General features: G+C 37.5%; 1 protein-coding gene across 2 annotated transcripts in view; it reads left to right on the top strand.

Annotated features, from left to right (window-relative positions):
* The window catches only part of NVL (nuclear VCP like), a 42,729-nt gene extending 27,892 nt beyond the window's left edge, over positions 1-14,837 (top strand). For both annotated transcript variants that reach the window (XM_071579435.1, XM_071579443.1), the window contains 5 exons: positions 3,104-3,210; positions 6,736-6,812; positions 8,309-8,397; positions 12,482-12,552; positions 14,104-14,837. In XM_071579435.1, the coding sequence (XP_071435536.1) occupies positions 3,104-3,210; positions 6,736-6,812; positions 8,309-8,397; positions 12,482-12,552; positions 14,104-14,148 (389 nt within the window). In that variant the 3' untranslated portion in view covers positions 14,149-14,837. The remainder of the gene's footprint in view (positions 1-3,103; positions 3,211-6,735; positions 6,813-8,308; positions 8,398-12,481; positions 12,553-14,103) is intronic.
* Positions 14,838-15,178: the final 341 nt, after the last annotated feature.

The following is a 15,178-nucleotide window of genomic DNA, read 5'->3' as shown; positions in this document are numbered from 1 at the left end:
AGATAAGATGTGAATGATCAGCTGGAGGTGAATGTGAGACTAACAGATTCTGTTATAAAACAGCAGAATGTCACAATATAGGAATTCATGCAAAGATACTTTCAATGAAATTTAATGATTCTGTAAAACTTTGCAGTAGTTCGAAGAGCACTGTAGCAAACTGAAATATTACATAAATCTCTAGAGGTTACTGCCTGTTTTAACCTTTAAAAACAAAGCAAGGAGTGGATGTACTTAAAATATATTCTCATGTGATTTTGTCAAATTACTTGGACAATGATACTACTGTCTTCTGGTGACAGTCCACACCATTGACCACATCAGAAAAAGAGAAAATTATTAACTGAACCTTTCTCTTAATAGAAGCATATTCTGTCTGTGAGACAACTGCTTGGAAAAAGGAGTGTTGTGTTTTATCACATTTCCATGCTTCACTTCCTTCCAGCTTGAGAGATAATAATAGGCTTTGAAAGAGGTATCTGTGACAACATTTTAATGAAATTAAGGTAGTTAAATGCATCTAAAATGACTTGACTCTCTTCTGTTTAGATAAGTTTTGAGATAATAGATAAGGGAGAGAGCCTCAGGATTTATCAGGGTAGAATGCTTCGAAATTCCTAAAAGGGGAACATTATTCAGTTTTTTTAAATGAGTATGAAGTGCATCTTATAAGTGAGTTTGTCCAATAAGTAAATAGTAATTTTCAGGGTTACATGATGTGAATTTTCAAGAATGTCAGGCCCAGGTCTGAACAGAAGAGTGAAGTGAATTGATTCCTAAGGAGATGGGGAGTGCAGATCTGTGTTTTAAACTTTGGTTTTAAACTTTGGTGTGGCCTTGTTGTAAACGCCCATTGCTGCAGCTTCCCGAGTTAGCGTGGGTGGTGGTAACACTTGGAGTGTGGGCAGTGTAATCGCTGCCATACAAAATGATGAAAGCATCTTCAGATCATATCACTGACTTCATATTGTTGCACAAATAGCATGGCAAGTACCACGTCCTCAGCATGCAAAATAGAAACAGTATTTTCTGTAGCAGCCTTAGTATTTTTAAAGAGTTTTTGAAACTTCAGAATGGGGAAATGATCAAGTGCATGGTGTTGCAATGAAATTCCTATTGAGAGTATCTGTTTTGATGCTAGTAATTGATCTATTGAGTGAACTTTGTCATTTTATATCAATAATGTGAACAGTTTTTCGTCCACCGAAACACAAAAGCAGGAAAGTGCACTTGTGCCAAAAGCAAGATGAAGTGTCACATAGAACTATGCAGAGACATTTAAGTAACATGTTTTTGTCTGGGTTGCCATGGCAGGGATCCTGTTTAACCCTCGTTTCATCTGATTTGGAATAAATTAATACATCAAGTTGTTTCCCTTTTTTTTTTTTGCCATTCTTGTCACATTTGCAGTAGCTGATTCTTGCCTCCATAGATGCTTCTGTACACGACTGCAATATTATGTGGGGAAAAATACACTTTTGTCCAAGAAAAGGTAATAGTGTTGTCCTTTCAGTGTAAGTGGGAGAGTAACTTGAACAAAACTATAAGCATCGCTAAAAAGTGAATCAAAACTATATTGTGGTAGGATCAGCTAATTCAAGTCTTGACGGAGTTAAGTAAGCTCTTTTCATTTACAATAAAAGGCGTAGCTGTGCTTCCATTCTACTGTTTTAGGGCTTGGGTGGTGGTTTTTCTCTTTAAAGCATTTGTACAGTAAGGATTAACAGCTTCGCTTGTGCCAGTTCCTCACTGTTGATAAACACAATTGCATATAGTTTCTCTGTTAGCTACATTTTGTCAAGAGGGTGTAATGAATGTAAGAGTGTTGGCAGCTTCATTTGGAGGCCTTGGTAATTTCCTGCTTAAGACATAGATGTAACTGTGAACTGTTACTTTTGGGATAGGTTCTTGCCAGAGGTACCTCACTCATCCATATAACTTACATACTTAAAATAATCTGTTAAAGTACAGTTGTCTTTACATCTTCTGTGGGTGCTTTTGTGACTTTGCTGTTCATATTACTGTAGCATATAGGATATCATAGAATCATTTAAGTTGGAAAAGACCTCTTAAGATCATTGAGTCCAATCATTAACCCAGCACTGACAAACCCACCACTAAACCATGTCCCCAAGTGCCACATCTACACATCTTGTAAGTTCCTCCCAGGATGGGGACTCAATAGAATTCCTTAGTGAAACAGAGCAATTAATATAATTATTGGGTTTGGGTAGATGGGGAAATAGGGCATCAGGAAACATTTAGAAACATCACACAGGCAGTTTGTACTGAAATACAGACAGGACTGAGGCCTTTCCTGGGTTCTGTGCCCTGTTTGTATCCCTTGTTAGATCAATAGTCAGTATATCCTGACTTCCTGTTTGTGGCTCTTCATTCCACAAGCTGTGGCACTAAAAGGCTGCTACACATTTCTATTATACTTGAGCTTTGATTGATTTTCTAGAGACATTTGTGATAATTTTATCACAAAATAAATAGAAATTAAAAAAATAATGTTTCTTACCTCTCCATACATAATAAATTTGGAGTCCATAGGTCTTCCTGGGAAACCAGTTTGGTACTTTGCAGCTATAATTTGTGTTTTCATGGGTCTGCTATTTTACCATTCAGAAAACTAGTGTGTAGTTGAAATGCAAATAACGAGTAGCATTAAGTTTACGTATGAATTTTTATTCTTTTTATTCTTGATTAGTCACTGTCCCTTCAAGCAGATTTGCAATACAGGTAAGAGTTCCTTCCAACAGAACAAACTGTTATGAATTAATGTGGAATTCCTCAGAAAAACTCTTCTAGTTTTGTATTGCCAAATATAGAGTTGTCTTCATCTGTGAAGAGATGAAACTGGTGCTTATGAGCCATAGTTGAGCCTGATGCAGCTTAACCATACTGGGTAGTAGAGACCTGTACTTGGCAAAGATGAAGCTATTTCAATCAGCTGCTTTAAAGCTCAGAGTTTCATGGCACAGCACAAATGCTTCTTTGAATCTTGATACAAATATGCCCGTGTTACTACCCATGTGTAGGCTTTCCTAAGGGTGTGTCTCATTTCTGGATTATTTTTTTCTTTTCCCCCCTTCCTAAGATATCATTGACCCAGCTATCCTGCGTCCTGGTAGACTGGATAAAACCCTCTATGTGGGTTTGCCACCACCTGAAGATCGACTTGCTATTTTAAAGACCATCACCAAAGTGAGTATTTGGAAATCAGTCCTTATCTTGAAGCTTGGTGGAATGATTTAAGACTAATCAAATTTTACAAAGAATTGTAGGATCCTGTCTCATAAAACACTTTCAGGTATTGTATGAGGTCATAAAAATAAACCATCAGCCCATCTGCTGTTAAATTTACTCTGAAACTGCCAGGAGTTGATAAACCTTGAGTAAAGCAAACCTGTTAAACAAAGAGGGTGCTGCCTTTAGAGTTGCAGTTTGAACAGATTTAATTAGAAGATTTCTGTCTGTGTGAGTAATGGGCCTAAAAGTGTTTTGTAAGCTTTTTTGACATTGACCAGAATGATTCACAAGATCCAGCTTTATTTGCTCAACAGTAGTTGTGACATTTAATTGCCTTTAGGGTTAAAGGCAGCTTGTGGTGGTAGAGGTTGTAGGTTAAAGTAAATGTGGAAATGTAAAGTATGTGCCTTTGTGTGTCCTCTCTGTGGGTAACAGCACAATCTGCCCCTTCAGAGATTTGGATTTTAGAACTCTATGTGAGTATTTCTCCAAGTATGATACAGCAGTAATCGAGGCCTTAAAAAAGAACATACAAAGCATTATGAATTACTTGGGTATTTCTTACTTTTCAGTAGCTGAACGTTGATTGTTAAGAGCAGGTGTTCTATCAGGTATTTTTTTGAGCTGCAAAGAAGGCAAAATCTTCACTACAGGGAAAAGATAACACTGTATTACGAAAAGTGTGGCAAAAACTATGTAATAGATTTGTAATAAAAGATAATTCAGACTTGTGTATGCTGAAAGTTGTGGTGTAGGCAATAGCTGATTCAGAATTCAGAAGGTGAGTACTCATTCAAGCATGTTCATTCATGTCAAAATGGTTCAAAAGATGATTTCAGGATTTTAGATTTCCCTTCATTTGTTCTGTGCATTGCTTCAGGATGAAAAAACATTAAGCATTCCCCCTTTTGCTATTTGCAGTAGATCAGCTGTTTCTAAGCTTTATAAAATTATTTCAGTTAATTCTTTTTACAACCCTGTTCTAAAAGATGATTGCTTTTTAGAAGATCTTGAGAGAAATTGAGTGTAACATCCATGAATCATTTTTCAAACTGTAAGGAATTATTATTTTTATTATTGTTAAAGCTAATTAGGGGTGTGGGGAGATAGAGCAGCAAAGCTTGATGGGAGACTTCACAGGAGGGAAAGGTGTTATGAAACAGAACTGATTTCTCCCACTCTCACCCAGACTTGACCTGCTCACACCCTGAAAGCCACACAGAGTGGATATTCACATCCACCTGGTAGGGGCAGGATCACTTGTGGGCAGCGTGGAGGATAAGGAGCTCTGTGGAGTCCTTACTCGGTCTTTTGGTTTCCTCTTGGCTGCTGATGACAAACTGGTGGTTGGAGAGAACTGTTCTCAGTTTCCCTTTAAAAATCAAACAGTTCAGAATTGTGCTCACTTCAGCAGCCATAAATATTGGACTCGGTTGCTGAAAAATGCCTTTGCTCCCTTCTCTTGGGAATCTTTGTGGCTACAGTCTTCCTGCTGGGATAACACCAAGAGGAGTGGCACGTAGATGTGGTAACCTTGTTACCATCCCACTGCCAAAGTGTTTTTGTCTTCTGCTGGCTGACAAGTCATCTTTGATGTGGCCCTGTCTGTTCATGGCTCTTCTTGTGATATAAGCAGTGCATTGCACAGTGTTTGCCAGCTTGGTTTCTGTGGATCCTGTCACTGGTTATCAAGGCTTGTTATTTTTAGAATGCAACATGCTTTTATGCATACTAATCTGAATGTTTAGGTTACAAGTAAGTCTGTGTAGTGAATGAGGTGTTAAACCTTTAAAAATATATAGGATTTATCTGAAAGGATAACACGGAATAAGAAGAGGGGGAAATGTGTTAAATACCTTATTTTTTGTCAGATTTCAGCCATGCATTCTAAGTAAGGAAATCTGAAAAATTTGAGTACACACTTGCTCAAGGCTAGAGAAAAGAAAATGTTTGGTGCAGATGTGAGTGGCTTCTGGAGGATGTTATGCATTCCCAGAAATCTCCAAGGAATACATGCACAGGATATAGAAACTGGGAATTGTTTCTCAATGAAAACAGGAATGCTTACGAAGGCAGCATGAGGAGAGTTAGGGTTAGGAATAATTTGTTGGGAAGACAGCCTAAATGTAGGTTGGGCTTTGTTGTGAAAGAGTTTTGTTTCAGTTAACCTGTAGAAATCAGTCATGTTAGTTATGCAAGAGAGGCCTGTCTTCACGTGTTTTTGTTGCCAGTGTAACATTCCTGCAAGCTGCATCAAGCTTCTCTGGTGCACAGACTGCTGAGCTTGTCATCAAAGTGGGCAGAGCAAAAAATGCACAGCATATGTTACTCGTCAAACTACGAACTAAAACATTCCTTTTTAGCAGAGAAGGTGTCTCTGGAGTGCAGTTTCATACAGCAATTATTAAGGTATCCCATGTAAAATTCCATGAGACTTCCTTGTGTCCAGGTTAAAGTCTCTCCTTTCAGAATATTCAGGGTTTTTTTCCCAGAGGTTCATTCAAGATTGCTTCCTTATTCTGTTAGTCTTTGACTATTCTACTGTATGTTAAGTATTCAAGGATTTTAACTTGCCACTTACTATACATTTTATTTTTAGTCTTGAAGGCATTGTAGGTAGGTGATATATTAGTTCCTCTGAAGAAGTCAGAAATTAATTATATGAATGTGCATTTCTGTCAAATGAGATTCTGGCAAATTTATCAGTTGTATAAAAATGTTCTCGCCTGTCAAAACTCAAATATTGTTCAATAAGAGAGATATCTTGAATCTTTGTACAATCACGAAAATACTTTACTCTTGTCTAAGGGTATTAGGGAGATCTCCAAGCTTACAGTGTCGGGAAATTTTGTTGGCTGGTTTCAAATACAATTTATAATGGTGTTCAATACTTTCTGCTGTTGGAGATGCAAAAACAATAACAAAACCCCCACTTCTGAGATCTAAGAACAGTATATATAAACTTTTATGAAATCCAGAATGGAAAACTTCTAAGGTTGAAAATTTGTGTCTAGAATATGAAAATATACAATTAATTCAGTCTTAAAGATGATAAGACTCAATTGAAGGGCCTATTGCTTAGCTATTTGATTTCAACACACAGTATAACTAGAGGAAGTTCAGCTAAACAACAATACTGATGGAACCAGCTGATATTACAGGCACGTCCCCCTATGGAACAGTGTCAGTGTTTCAGTGTCCTGACAGGATGACCATCATTTCCTTACAGAAAATCTAATCTGTTGGTGGGAAGTTTAAATTTAGCATTGCTTATTATTTTGTAATTACATTGTTTTAAGACTGATTAACCTTCTTGTTAGTTTGAGAATAAATTTATTATTATTTATGGATATTTTGGGAAATTTTTCAGACCCTTATATGATCCTGATTAAGGAAATTTATTCACTTCAGGGTTTGCAGGTATAAAAATAACATTTCCTTATCTTCCTCTTTTTCTCGACTTTTTCTCAACCCCTTTAGGACGGCACTCGGCCTCCCCTGGATAATGATGTGAGCCTTGAAGAAATTGCCTACAGTCCATATTGTGATTGTTACACGTGAGTTCTCTCTAGTATTGACTTTAGTATTTAATATGCAGTGCTCACAGTCTTCTGATACATTTTAAAGTGTGTTATGTTGTTATTACTAAGTGGCTGTCTCAGCTTTCAGGGTTTATAAACCTTTTCCCTTATGTTGTTTTTCCTGCTTTCACTTATGCTCTTTTCCAAGGAGTTGGTAGGGATATATGGATGCTAAACTCTTTTTCATCTGGAATAGTCCTCTTCATGTTGTAAAGAGATAAGTGGAAGCCTCTCAATTTTGCTTGGTTTTGTTTTATAATTCTTGCATAATCTGAGGATAAAAGAGCTCTCTAAGTTAAGGACCTGTATACACTGATGATTGAAAGTGAATTGGTCAAAGAGCCAACTTGTGTCACACAGCTGAGAGCAATCTGTTTGACAGGGTAATGAGGGCCCATTTCAGCTTGTGCTTTGGAATAGAAAGGCGTGGATTTAGGGAAAGCTTGATAACTATCTGTTAGAACAGTTTGCAGTTACAGTCTATAGAACTTCAAAAAGCTTTAAGCTATTCAATAATTTATTAATACTTAATTTCCAGGAGTTCACAAAATATAAAGTTTATTAGATGCTGTTGTCATAATATTACTTAGGAAAGCTGAGTACTTTTTCTTTCTCACTTCTTTCACTCACTGGATTTTCTGGTTTTTTGGTCCAGTGTGTGGGGGTTTGGGGTTGGGTTTTTGTTTTGGGGTTTTTAGGGGGTTTCTGGTTGTCTTTTTTAATGTTTTGGTTTATTTCTATTTTGAGGTGTGGTTTGGGGGTTTTTTTGGTGGGTGGCTTTTTGTTGTGGGTTTTGATTTCTCTGGGTTTGGTTTGGGGTTTTGTGGATTTTTTTATTTTTGTCAGGTTGGGTTTGGGTTTTGTTTTTTGGATAGAGCTGTATTCTTATCACCTCTACTTAAGCATAGGGAGTTAATTATGAAATTTTTTTAGATTCAATGACTTTCACCAGTTCAAAGGCTTGTGAAAAGTTCAGCTGTTCCAGTTATGAGAACCTGGAAATAAGTACTTAAAACTACTGATCTGACCATTGTTTTGTGGCTGCTCTTATTTTAAGAGCATGTTAACTCTTGCTGCAGCTTTGAGCAACTCAACTCCCTTTTGTATAGGGAGTGATTTCATTTGAATCTTTCTCAAGGTTTATAAAAAACCCAAAGTTATGTTGTCACCAAGTGGCACAGTATTAATCAATTTCTTGGCATTTTTAAAGATGTTGAGTGAGCTTTTTGCCCCTTCCCTTGCTTCTCGTTTGTTTGATCTTAATCTATGACTGAAATCTGGAGCAGGTCACCCAGTAATGAAGGTTGCAGACCGGGTAGTCATCAGGCCTCTTTCCAATGTTCTTAAGATGGAATTTTGTGATAGCACAACCAGTTTTTTACTGTAATTTTTAGTGTCTTGCCTTCCTATATGCCATCAGCAAAAGACAGAGCAATTTATCACAAACCAACCTCCTCTGTTTGTGTCTGTAGAGGGGCAGACCTTTCTGCTCTCGTGCGCGAGGCTTCGATCTGTGCCTTGAGACAGGAAATGGCCCTGCAGAAGACTCAAAGCAAGAAAGGTAAGAAAGCTTTTAAAAAATTGTAACAGTGATAAAATAAATGGAACGTAAATTATTTACAGTAGTTGAAGACAAGCATAAAGGTATGCCTGCTGTACAGAACTGATTGATGACTTCTGAGCCAAATGAAAATTAAGTCAGATTTGTTTCAAGAATACAATCTTGGAAGTAAAGTTAGGGGACAGTACAGGGAAAATGGTTATGCTGGAGGTTCAGCATCATTTTTTTCTAAAAGAATTGAGCCTTGTAACCTGAAAGAAAAATTTCTGTTATAAATTGACGATTTATTTACTAGACTGAATACCTCTTTGCTAAATTTCCACATTACTGTCAAAGACAAATTATACTGACGTATGTGCAGATTTGAGGGTGGTTTTAAACTGCACATACTCTATTCCCTACCTTTGGCACACAGTTGCATTGTGTAACTGGATAAAATTAGTAGGAAAATCTGAGTGCCACTTTTGATCTTTGGTGTTTAGCTCATCAGTGGCTTTTGCCAGGACTTTAACAGGGAGTTATAAATTGTTTCAAGTACAGTGTGTGCCCTTTCATTATCTCTCGGCACTTTCTGTTTTAAGCTGTATTTTCCTGGGCTTTTTTAAATTATATGTTGAAACTTTTCTATAAAATGCCTGTCTGTCTAGATTTGTTTCAGTAATTTTGTTTTAAGTCAAAATACAAAGCTAAGATGGAATTGGCACTTTTCAGGTTATGTCCTTGGAAGATACGTTAGGCTTTCATTATGCCCCTGATTTCTAAGAACCACACTGTAGTTTTAATGGCTTTGAATCATTCTTTTTCATCTAGTACGTAGCCAGTTTTGTCTGGTTTTTAACAGTAGTTTAACAGAGCAGAATGTTTGTGTTCCTTGTTTTGAGGCAATGCATGTTCATTTTAGAGGGAGGAAAAAAAGAAACATTATCTTCACTGTTGTATGACTTAGTTACCCACTTTGCTTGCTGTAGGTGGACAAAGCTCTTGATTTGAGATGGAAAATGTTTATTTTTATAATTATTCAGAATACAGCAGGCATCATTCAGAGATATTCATCACTTGAATTCAGCCTTCACAGTCAGGATTGCAGCCTGAGCACTCATCGTGTGGCTGTGTGGGCAGCCACAAGTCTGTAATATATGCATGGCTTGAGCTGCTGTTTAGAGCAGCTGCTTGTTTGGAATGACCTTGGGTTTCCAAGATGTGAGCCCTGACTGGTATGAAAGTGTGTGAGGTGGTTTCTGATCTGAGACCTTGATCATTCATATTTTCAAAAGGGTGTACCCAGACTGGATAATTCCTTCCTTTTTTGTTAGGACAGGACACAAACAACTGGCTCCCCTCCCACACCCTGTGCCTGACTGTGATGGGTGCTGTGTGTCCTCATCAGCCAGTGCTTTGCAATTATAGGTTCTCCTTTCTAATCTGGAGAAACTCCGTTGCAATCTCCTGTTATACCTGATATTTTCCCTCGGGAATAAATTCAGGGGTGTGGGTTTTTTAACACTTAGCAGTGGTTTGCTTGAAGGTACTTGTTAAAGGTGAAATGGAAAGGAATCTTTTCTGTGATATTTCTTGGAAGAATTCATAAATTCTACTTCCAACTTCAGCAGGTCTGGGTGAGCTGATCATGTCTTCAGTCTGAGAGTTGTCAGATACTGCAGTTGGTCTGGGGGAAATTCCTGACCAAAACGGAGCAATTTTCATTGTTATGATCTCCCCCCAGCCCCTGAGTTCCTCCTCACTGGTCCAGCATTTGGCTGCCCAGGAAAGTTCACTATCACTTGCAAATGGAGTTTCACTTCTGTCTCCTGTTTCCAAACCACTGAAGATGATGCATAAAACTGGTGTCAGCACCAATGAGTGGGGCCCACCCAACTGCAGCAGCCCTGCAGTTTCACACGCAAGTTCCTTCAGAAACTTTGGGTGAACACCATGTGGTGCCAGTGACTTCCCAGTAATATCTTAACTCGCCAATTTAGCTTCATTTTGTGTATTTATTTCAAATAGATCCAGTTACAGAGAATGTATAGGGTATGAGAAATATTATAATGAGAGACTTGTACACTCTATTTCAGCTGCAGCAACAAATACAGGGAACTTAATGATCTTCTAAACTGTGACCCTTTTTATGTGTTTTTATAAAAGACAGCCCCGGGGCCCCACATCACCTTCATAGACTGTAAAGCTGATCTTAAGCAGAGAATCTATAAGACATCTTGTTACAGCAGTAAAAAGCAAGTGTGATTAAAATTCTGCATCTTTGCAACTGAATTTGAAAAGCAAAATCTGGTCCTTGTTTGATACTTGCAAATTATGAGGAAAGGGAACCACCCCTATCCTTCACTCATCTATGTAAATAGGAAAAAAACCAATTTCTCATTTAGTGTTTTATGTAATTGGTCTTATCTCTAAAATATTGTACCTGTTGTTATATTTCATTATTTTATTAATATAAATAGTTTTGAACAATAAAATATTTGTACCTACTTATTCAGGCTAAATGGCAAATGCAAGTAGCCAAGGGACAATTACTGACAGCTGAATTCTCTACAGGATCAGGTTTTTGCCTGCCTTTATCACACAGTAAGCATGAAGCAGCCTAACTTATTTGCAATGAGAAGTGCACTATTTTACCTAGCAGTAGATTTTCTGCCTCCCTATAGTATTGTCACAACTTAAGACATTACATTCTTGAAAACAAGTGAAAGCAAAACTAAATTCCCATACCTTCATTTTATTATTTTATGGAGGTTTGATGACTCAAAGTAATTTGTCTTCTGTGAAAGACCCAAGTTGAACTTTGTCCTTACTGTAAGGGGTGTTTCCTTGGGGAAACAGGTTAAAAAGCTGATATTTTAAATTCACATCTCTATTTATATAGGTATAACTTCATATGGTAATGGGAATATTGAATATAAGCTTCAGAGAAGCGAGATGAGAAATAGCAGCAAGGTTGTATGTTTAGTTCATTGATGTTTAACCTTCACCTGTACTTTTAAAGCAGGTAATAATAACTGTAGGCTATTTGCTGTTCTGCTTCATACCTTAGACAAGTTCTCATTTTCAATTTAGTACCTTCCATTTCCTAAGTAGTCTTTTACTATATCAGCAAAAGATTTTTGTTAACCTTGAACTCAAAATGTGTTAATCTCAACAGTTTTTTCATGTTGGCACATCCCATTTCACATTGCAAAGGTAGTGGCAGTGAAAGCAAAACCATCTTAATGAAATTATGACAAAAATGCACCAAACTGATTCTAAAGGCTCCAGTTTGTATTTCTGCCCTGATACCTGTGCATAGCGTTGGCATTGGAATGAACCTGTAGGGTAGTGACATCGTGGGATGCTTAGTTCTAGATTAAACAAGGCATTTGCTTGTAAGAGCAGAAGACTCCACAACTTATTTGAGATGTGCTTATGTTTTAACATACTAAAAAAAACCTGTTCAAAAGGTTATTATTGGGAGTAATTACTATGGATGGCTGCATTAAGGTCAAAAGGGCAATTTGCATAAACTTAAATACAGGGAGTTGTAGAAGTGAAATCTTTCATGGCTTCTGGGTAATGCCAGAGAGAAGACAGTGATGTGAAGTCAGTTATTTAGAAACTGAGTAGAACAGGAATGACAACAAAATGTTTCCTGGGTGCTTTCTAATAAGAGGGAAGCTTAATATTCAATTCATGTAAAAAATAAAGTACAGAACCGGAAGCAGCAGGATTTGAGGCATTTGCTTCCAGAAAGAATTCACATCCCTTTAACCTTTCTGGATTTGATGGAAGCTGCAGTTAACTCAGCATTTTTGAGAATGAAATTCTCAATCTGCAGGTAGAAACACCAATACCTATAACAACTTTCTGAAACAAGTAAATATTCTTTGGCTTAAGGTGCAGGGGATAGAGGAATTAAGATCTTGCCTAAGATCAGAGATTAATATATATAAATTCAGAAGCTCATGTGTTCATAACACTGTTGAATTAGATCTCATCCAATTGAGTTTCATGATTGCTGCCTTAAAATGCATGCAAGTCACTTGATTGTCATCTGCCTGCAATTTCAGTAATTTATTATGCTTTGTTCTTTAAGGAGAAATCAAGATTTCTTGTAAACACTTTGAAGCAGCTTTTAGGAAAGTGAAATCTTCAGTATCCAAAAAGGTAAGATAAGATTCCAGTATGTAAAACTTCTCACTCCCCTGGAAAGGAAACTCTTCTTATGCTGGAGACTGGTGGGAGTAGTTAAGTTTGCAGCACACTTGGATATATTTCAAACTGACACTACCTGTTGCTGCATTAAACAAACCTAATGTCTCTGTTGAGGTCAGAAGTCAAAGCCTGTCTTTGCAGCTGCAGAGGATGCAATGCATGTACATGAATTACCAAGCTATCAAGGTTATCTTTTGGTGTGGTGCCTTGGGCTTCTCACTGACATTCCCACACTGGTCATTGACCTGGCCCTAAGCTCTTGTATCTGCTGAATTTTCAGTTACAAGTCAAGGCCCTTAGACTGCACCACACTCTGCCACCACCTTTTTCCCTTAGATGGATATGACACCCAAAGATGCTCAACCTTTTCTATTGATCTTCAAGAGACAATTTGGAGATGGGACATAAAATACACTTTGTCATCTTCGTTATTTTGTACCAGTCTTTACATCATTTGCATTTGTCAAGGAAGTTTCTTATGTTGCCTCATGACCTGTTTTTTTTAATGAGTGAAAGAAAAGGTGTTCAATCATCTTAATTATTATAACTGAGAAGTGTGTAGATATATATATATGTGTGTGTGAATTGTTATTGCTGCAGAGCTTGTGTATAGACCTCTGTGTGTTGCCAGGAGTGGACTGCAGCCAAAATACATTATTATATTCACTTTTAACTCTAGCCAGAGAGAAGTTAAATCCATCTGAAAACCTGTCAGTTGAGTATTTTGAAATATCTTTTGCAGTCCAAGATACTTATCTCCCATTTCCAGATGCTACTTCCTATCTGCTAGAGAAATTCAGTCTGACAAAAACTCTATACACCTTCCTATGAATACTGGAAAATAAGAAGCTAAAAAACCTGCATCTCACCAATTTAGTGCATTTATTTCTTCCATCCCATACACATGTCTGCATTTGGTTAACTTGCATGGTTTAATTGGTTGACTGAAGACAAACCAAATTAAGCTGTTCTCAAACCCAAAGTCAGTCTGTTTTACGGGCAGACATCACCTGCTGAAGCCAGTTATTTCAGTGGAAGTTTTCTGTTCCTCAAAACTGTCATTTTGAGGGACTAGCAACAAGGGTTAAGGAACAGTCACAGTTAAGTTAGAGTAGCAAAAGATGATCTTGTCTGTTCATTGTGGCAGAACTAGATGGGGGGGGGAAAGTTCAGCAGCTCCCATAGGAAAGAGGGCAGTACCTTCCCAGTGAAGCTGCCATCTAACCTACCATGGCAATACAGAGCCTTAGAACTCTGCCAAAGGTTGCTGTGGATTACACACCATTGAGTGTCACTGGAGAACCTAATCTATAAGCCAGGACAGGGGGTTTGCCTCATTGAGGTTATTGCTCATAAATGTTTTAAAATGCAGCTCATGGCTCATAGAGCTGGCTTTTTCACTTAGTTAAATAATACATCACCTAGTTACATATTAAAGTCACTAAAATATTGTATAACATTTTACCATTGTCTGAAGTATTTTTTTCCTCTTGGCACTGTTAGGACCAAATAATGTATGAAGAACTGCGTCAGTCACTGTGCAGGTGATACATTTGGACAGTTCTCAAGAGACCTATTCTGCATTGGTGGAAAGTTTTGCAATACCTGTGCCTGATGTCAAGAGACAATTTGGGAAGAAGCTGTACTAGATGTGTCCACTTTCATACTGCACCTGAAGAAAAGACCATCATGACCTACTGCTCTAAAACATCCTTAATTGAACCAGCTCCAGAATAAAAGATACCATACACACCTCCTGCTTCTAACCACTTACATTTTTTAAATGAATGCTGTTAGTGCTAAAAAGCCAATACCATTCTGATATATTTGGTGCCTGGAACCAGAAATCTCCGAGGCAGAGACTGACAACCCTTCCAAGTGTTTACACTGCACACATAGCTGTTTTCCACCATCAATGAAAATTGCTGTTTTTCAGAACAAGGACTCTGAAATAATCCCTGAGAGGCCAGAACTGTGAAAGCAGACTGGCAAAGTGCTGCAGTTCATGTTACCATACCATTACTCGTGCCTTTTCCAACTACAGTGACACATTATGATTGTGCCAGCACAGGTTCTGAGAGCTTCTAACTAGCCACAGATGGTAAGCTGTCTCTGAGTTACCTCGGACAGAGTAAGCTTTAGAAATCAAAAGTGCTATGATTTAACCTAAGAAACTGTTTAAACAGTTAAAAGTTATTTAACAAGCTTTTTCTTAATTATTTTTCTTAAGCAGACAAATGTGCAACAGCAGAAAAATTCTGTTATAGATTTGCATTTTCTTAGGTGTTTGGTATTCTCTAAAGGAAGGAAAATGTTACTGGTTTAAAAAGCAGGTCTTTCTTTTTTTAAATACAAGAAATTCTGTCTTGGAAGGAGGGTCCTAACTTCCAGCCTCAGCAAACTGGGAAGTATCCAGGTTAAGAAACAACATTGAAAAGTGACAGATACTGAGCTACCAACTGCTGATACCTACAAGCCTATCTACAAGATTATTTTTACCACTATTGTCTTACAAAGCTTTTTAATGATTAATCTCAGTTCTTCTGATCTTCCTAAAAGCATTACAACCATTCAAAGA

Source organism: Pithys albifrons, chromosome 2 (assembly GCF_047495875.1).
Source record: "Pithys albifrons albifrons isolate INPA30051 chromosome 2, PitAlb_v1, whole genome shotgun sequence".
NCBI classification, from domain to species: domain Eukaryota; kingdom Metazoa; phylum Chordata; class Aves; order Passeriformes; family Thamnophilidae; genus Pithys; species Pithys albifrons.
This window is presented reverse-complemented; position numbering and strand designations above follow the sequence as displayed.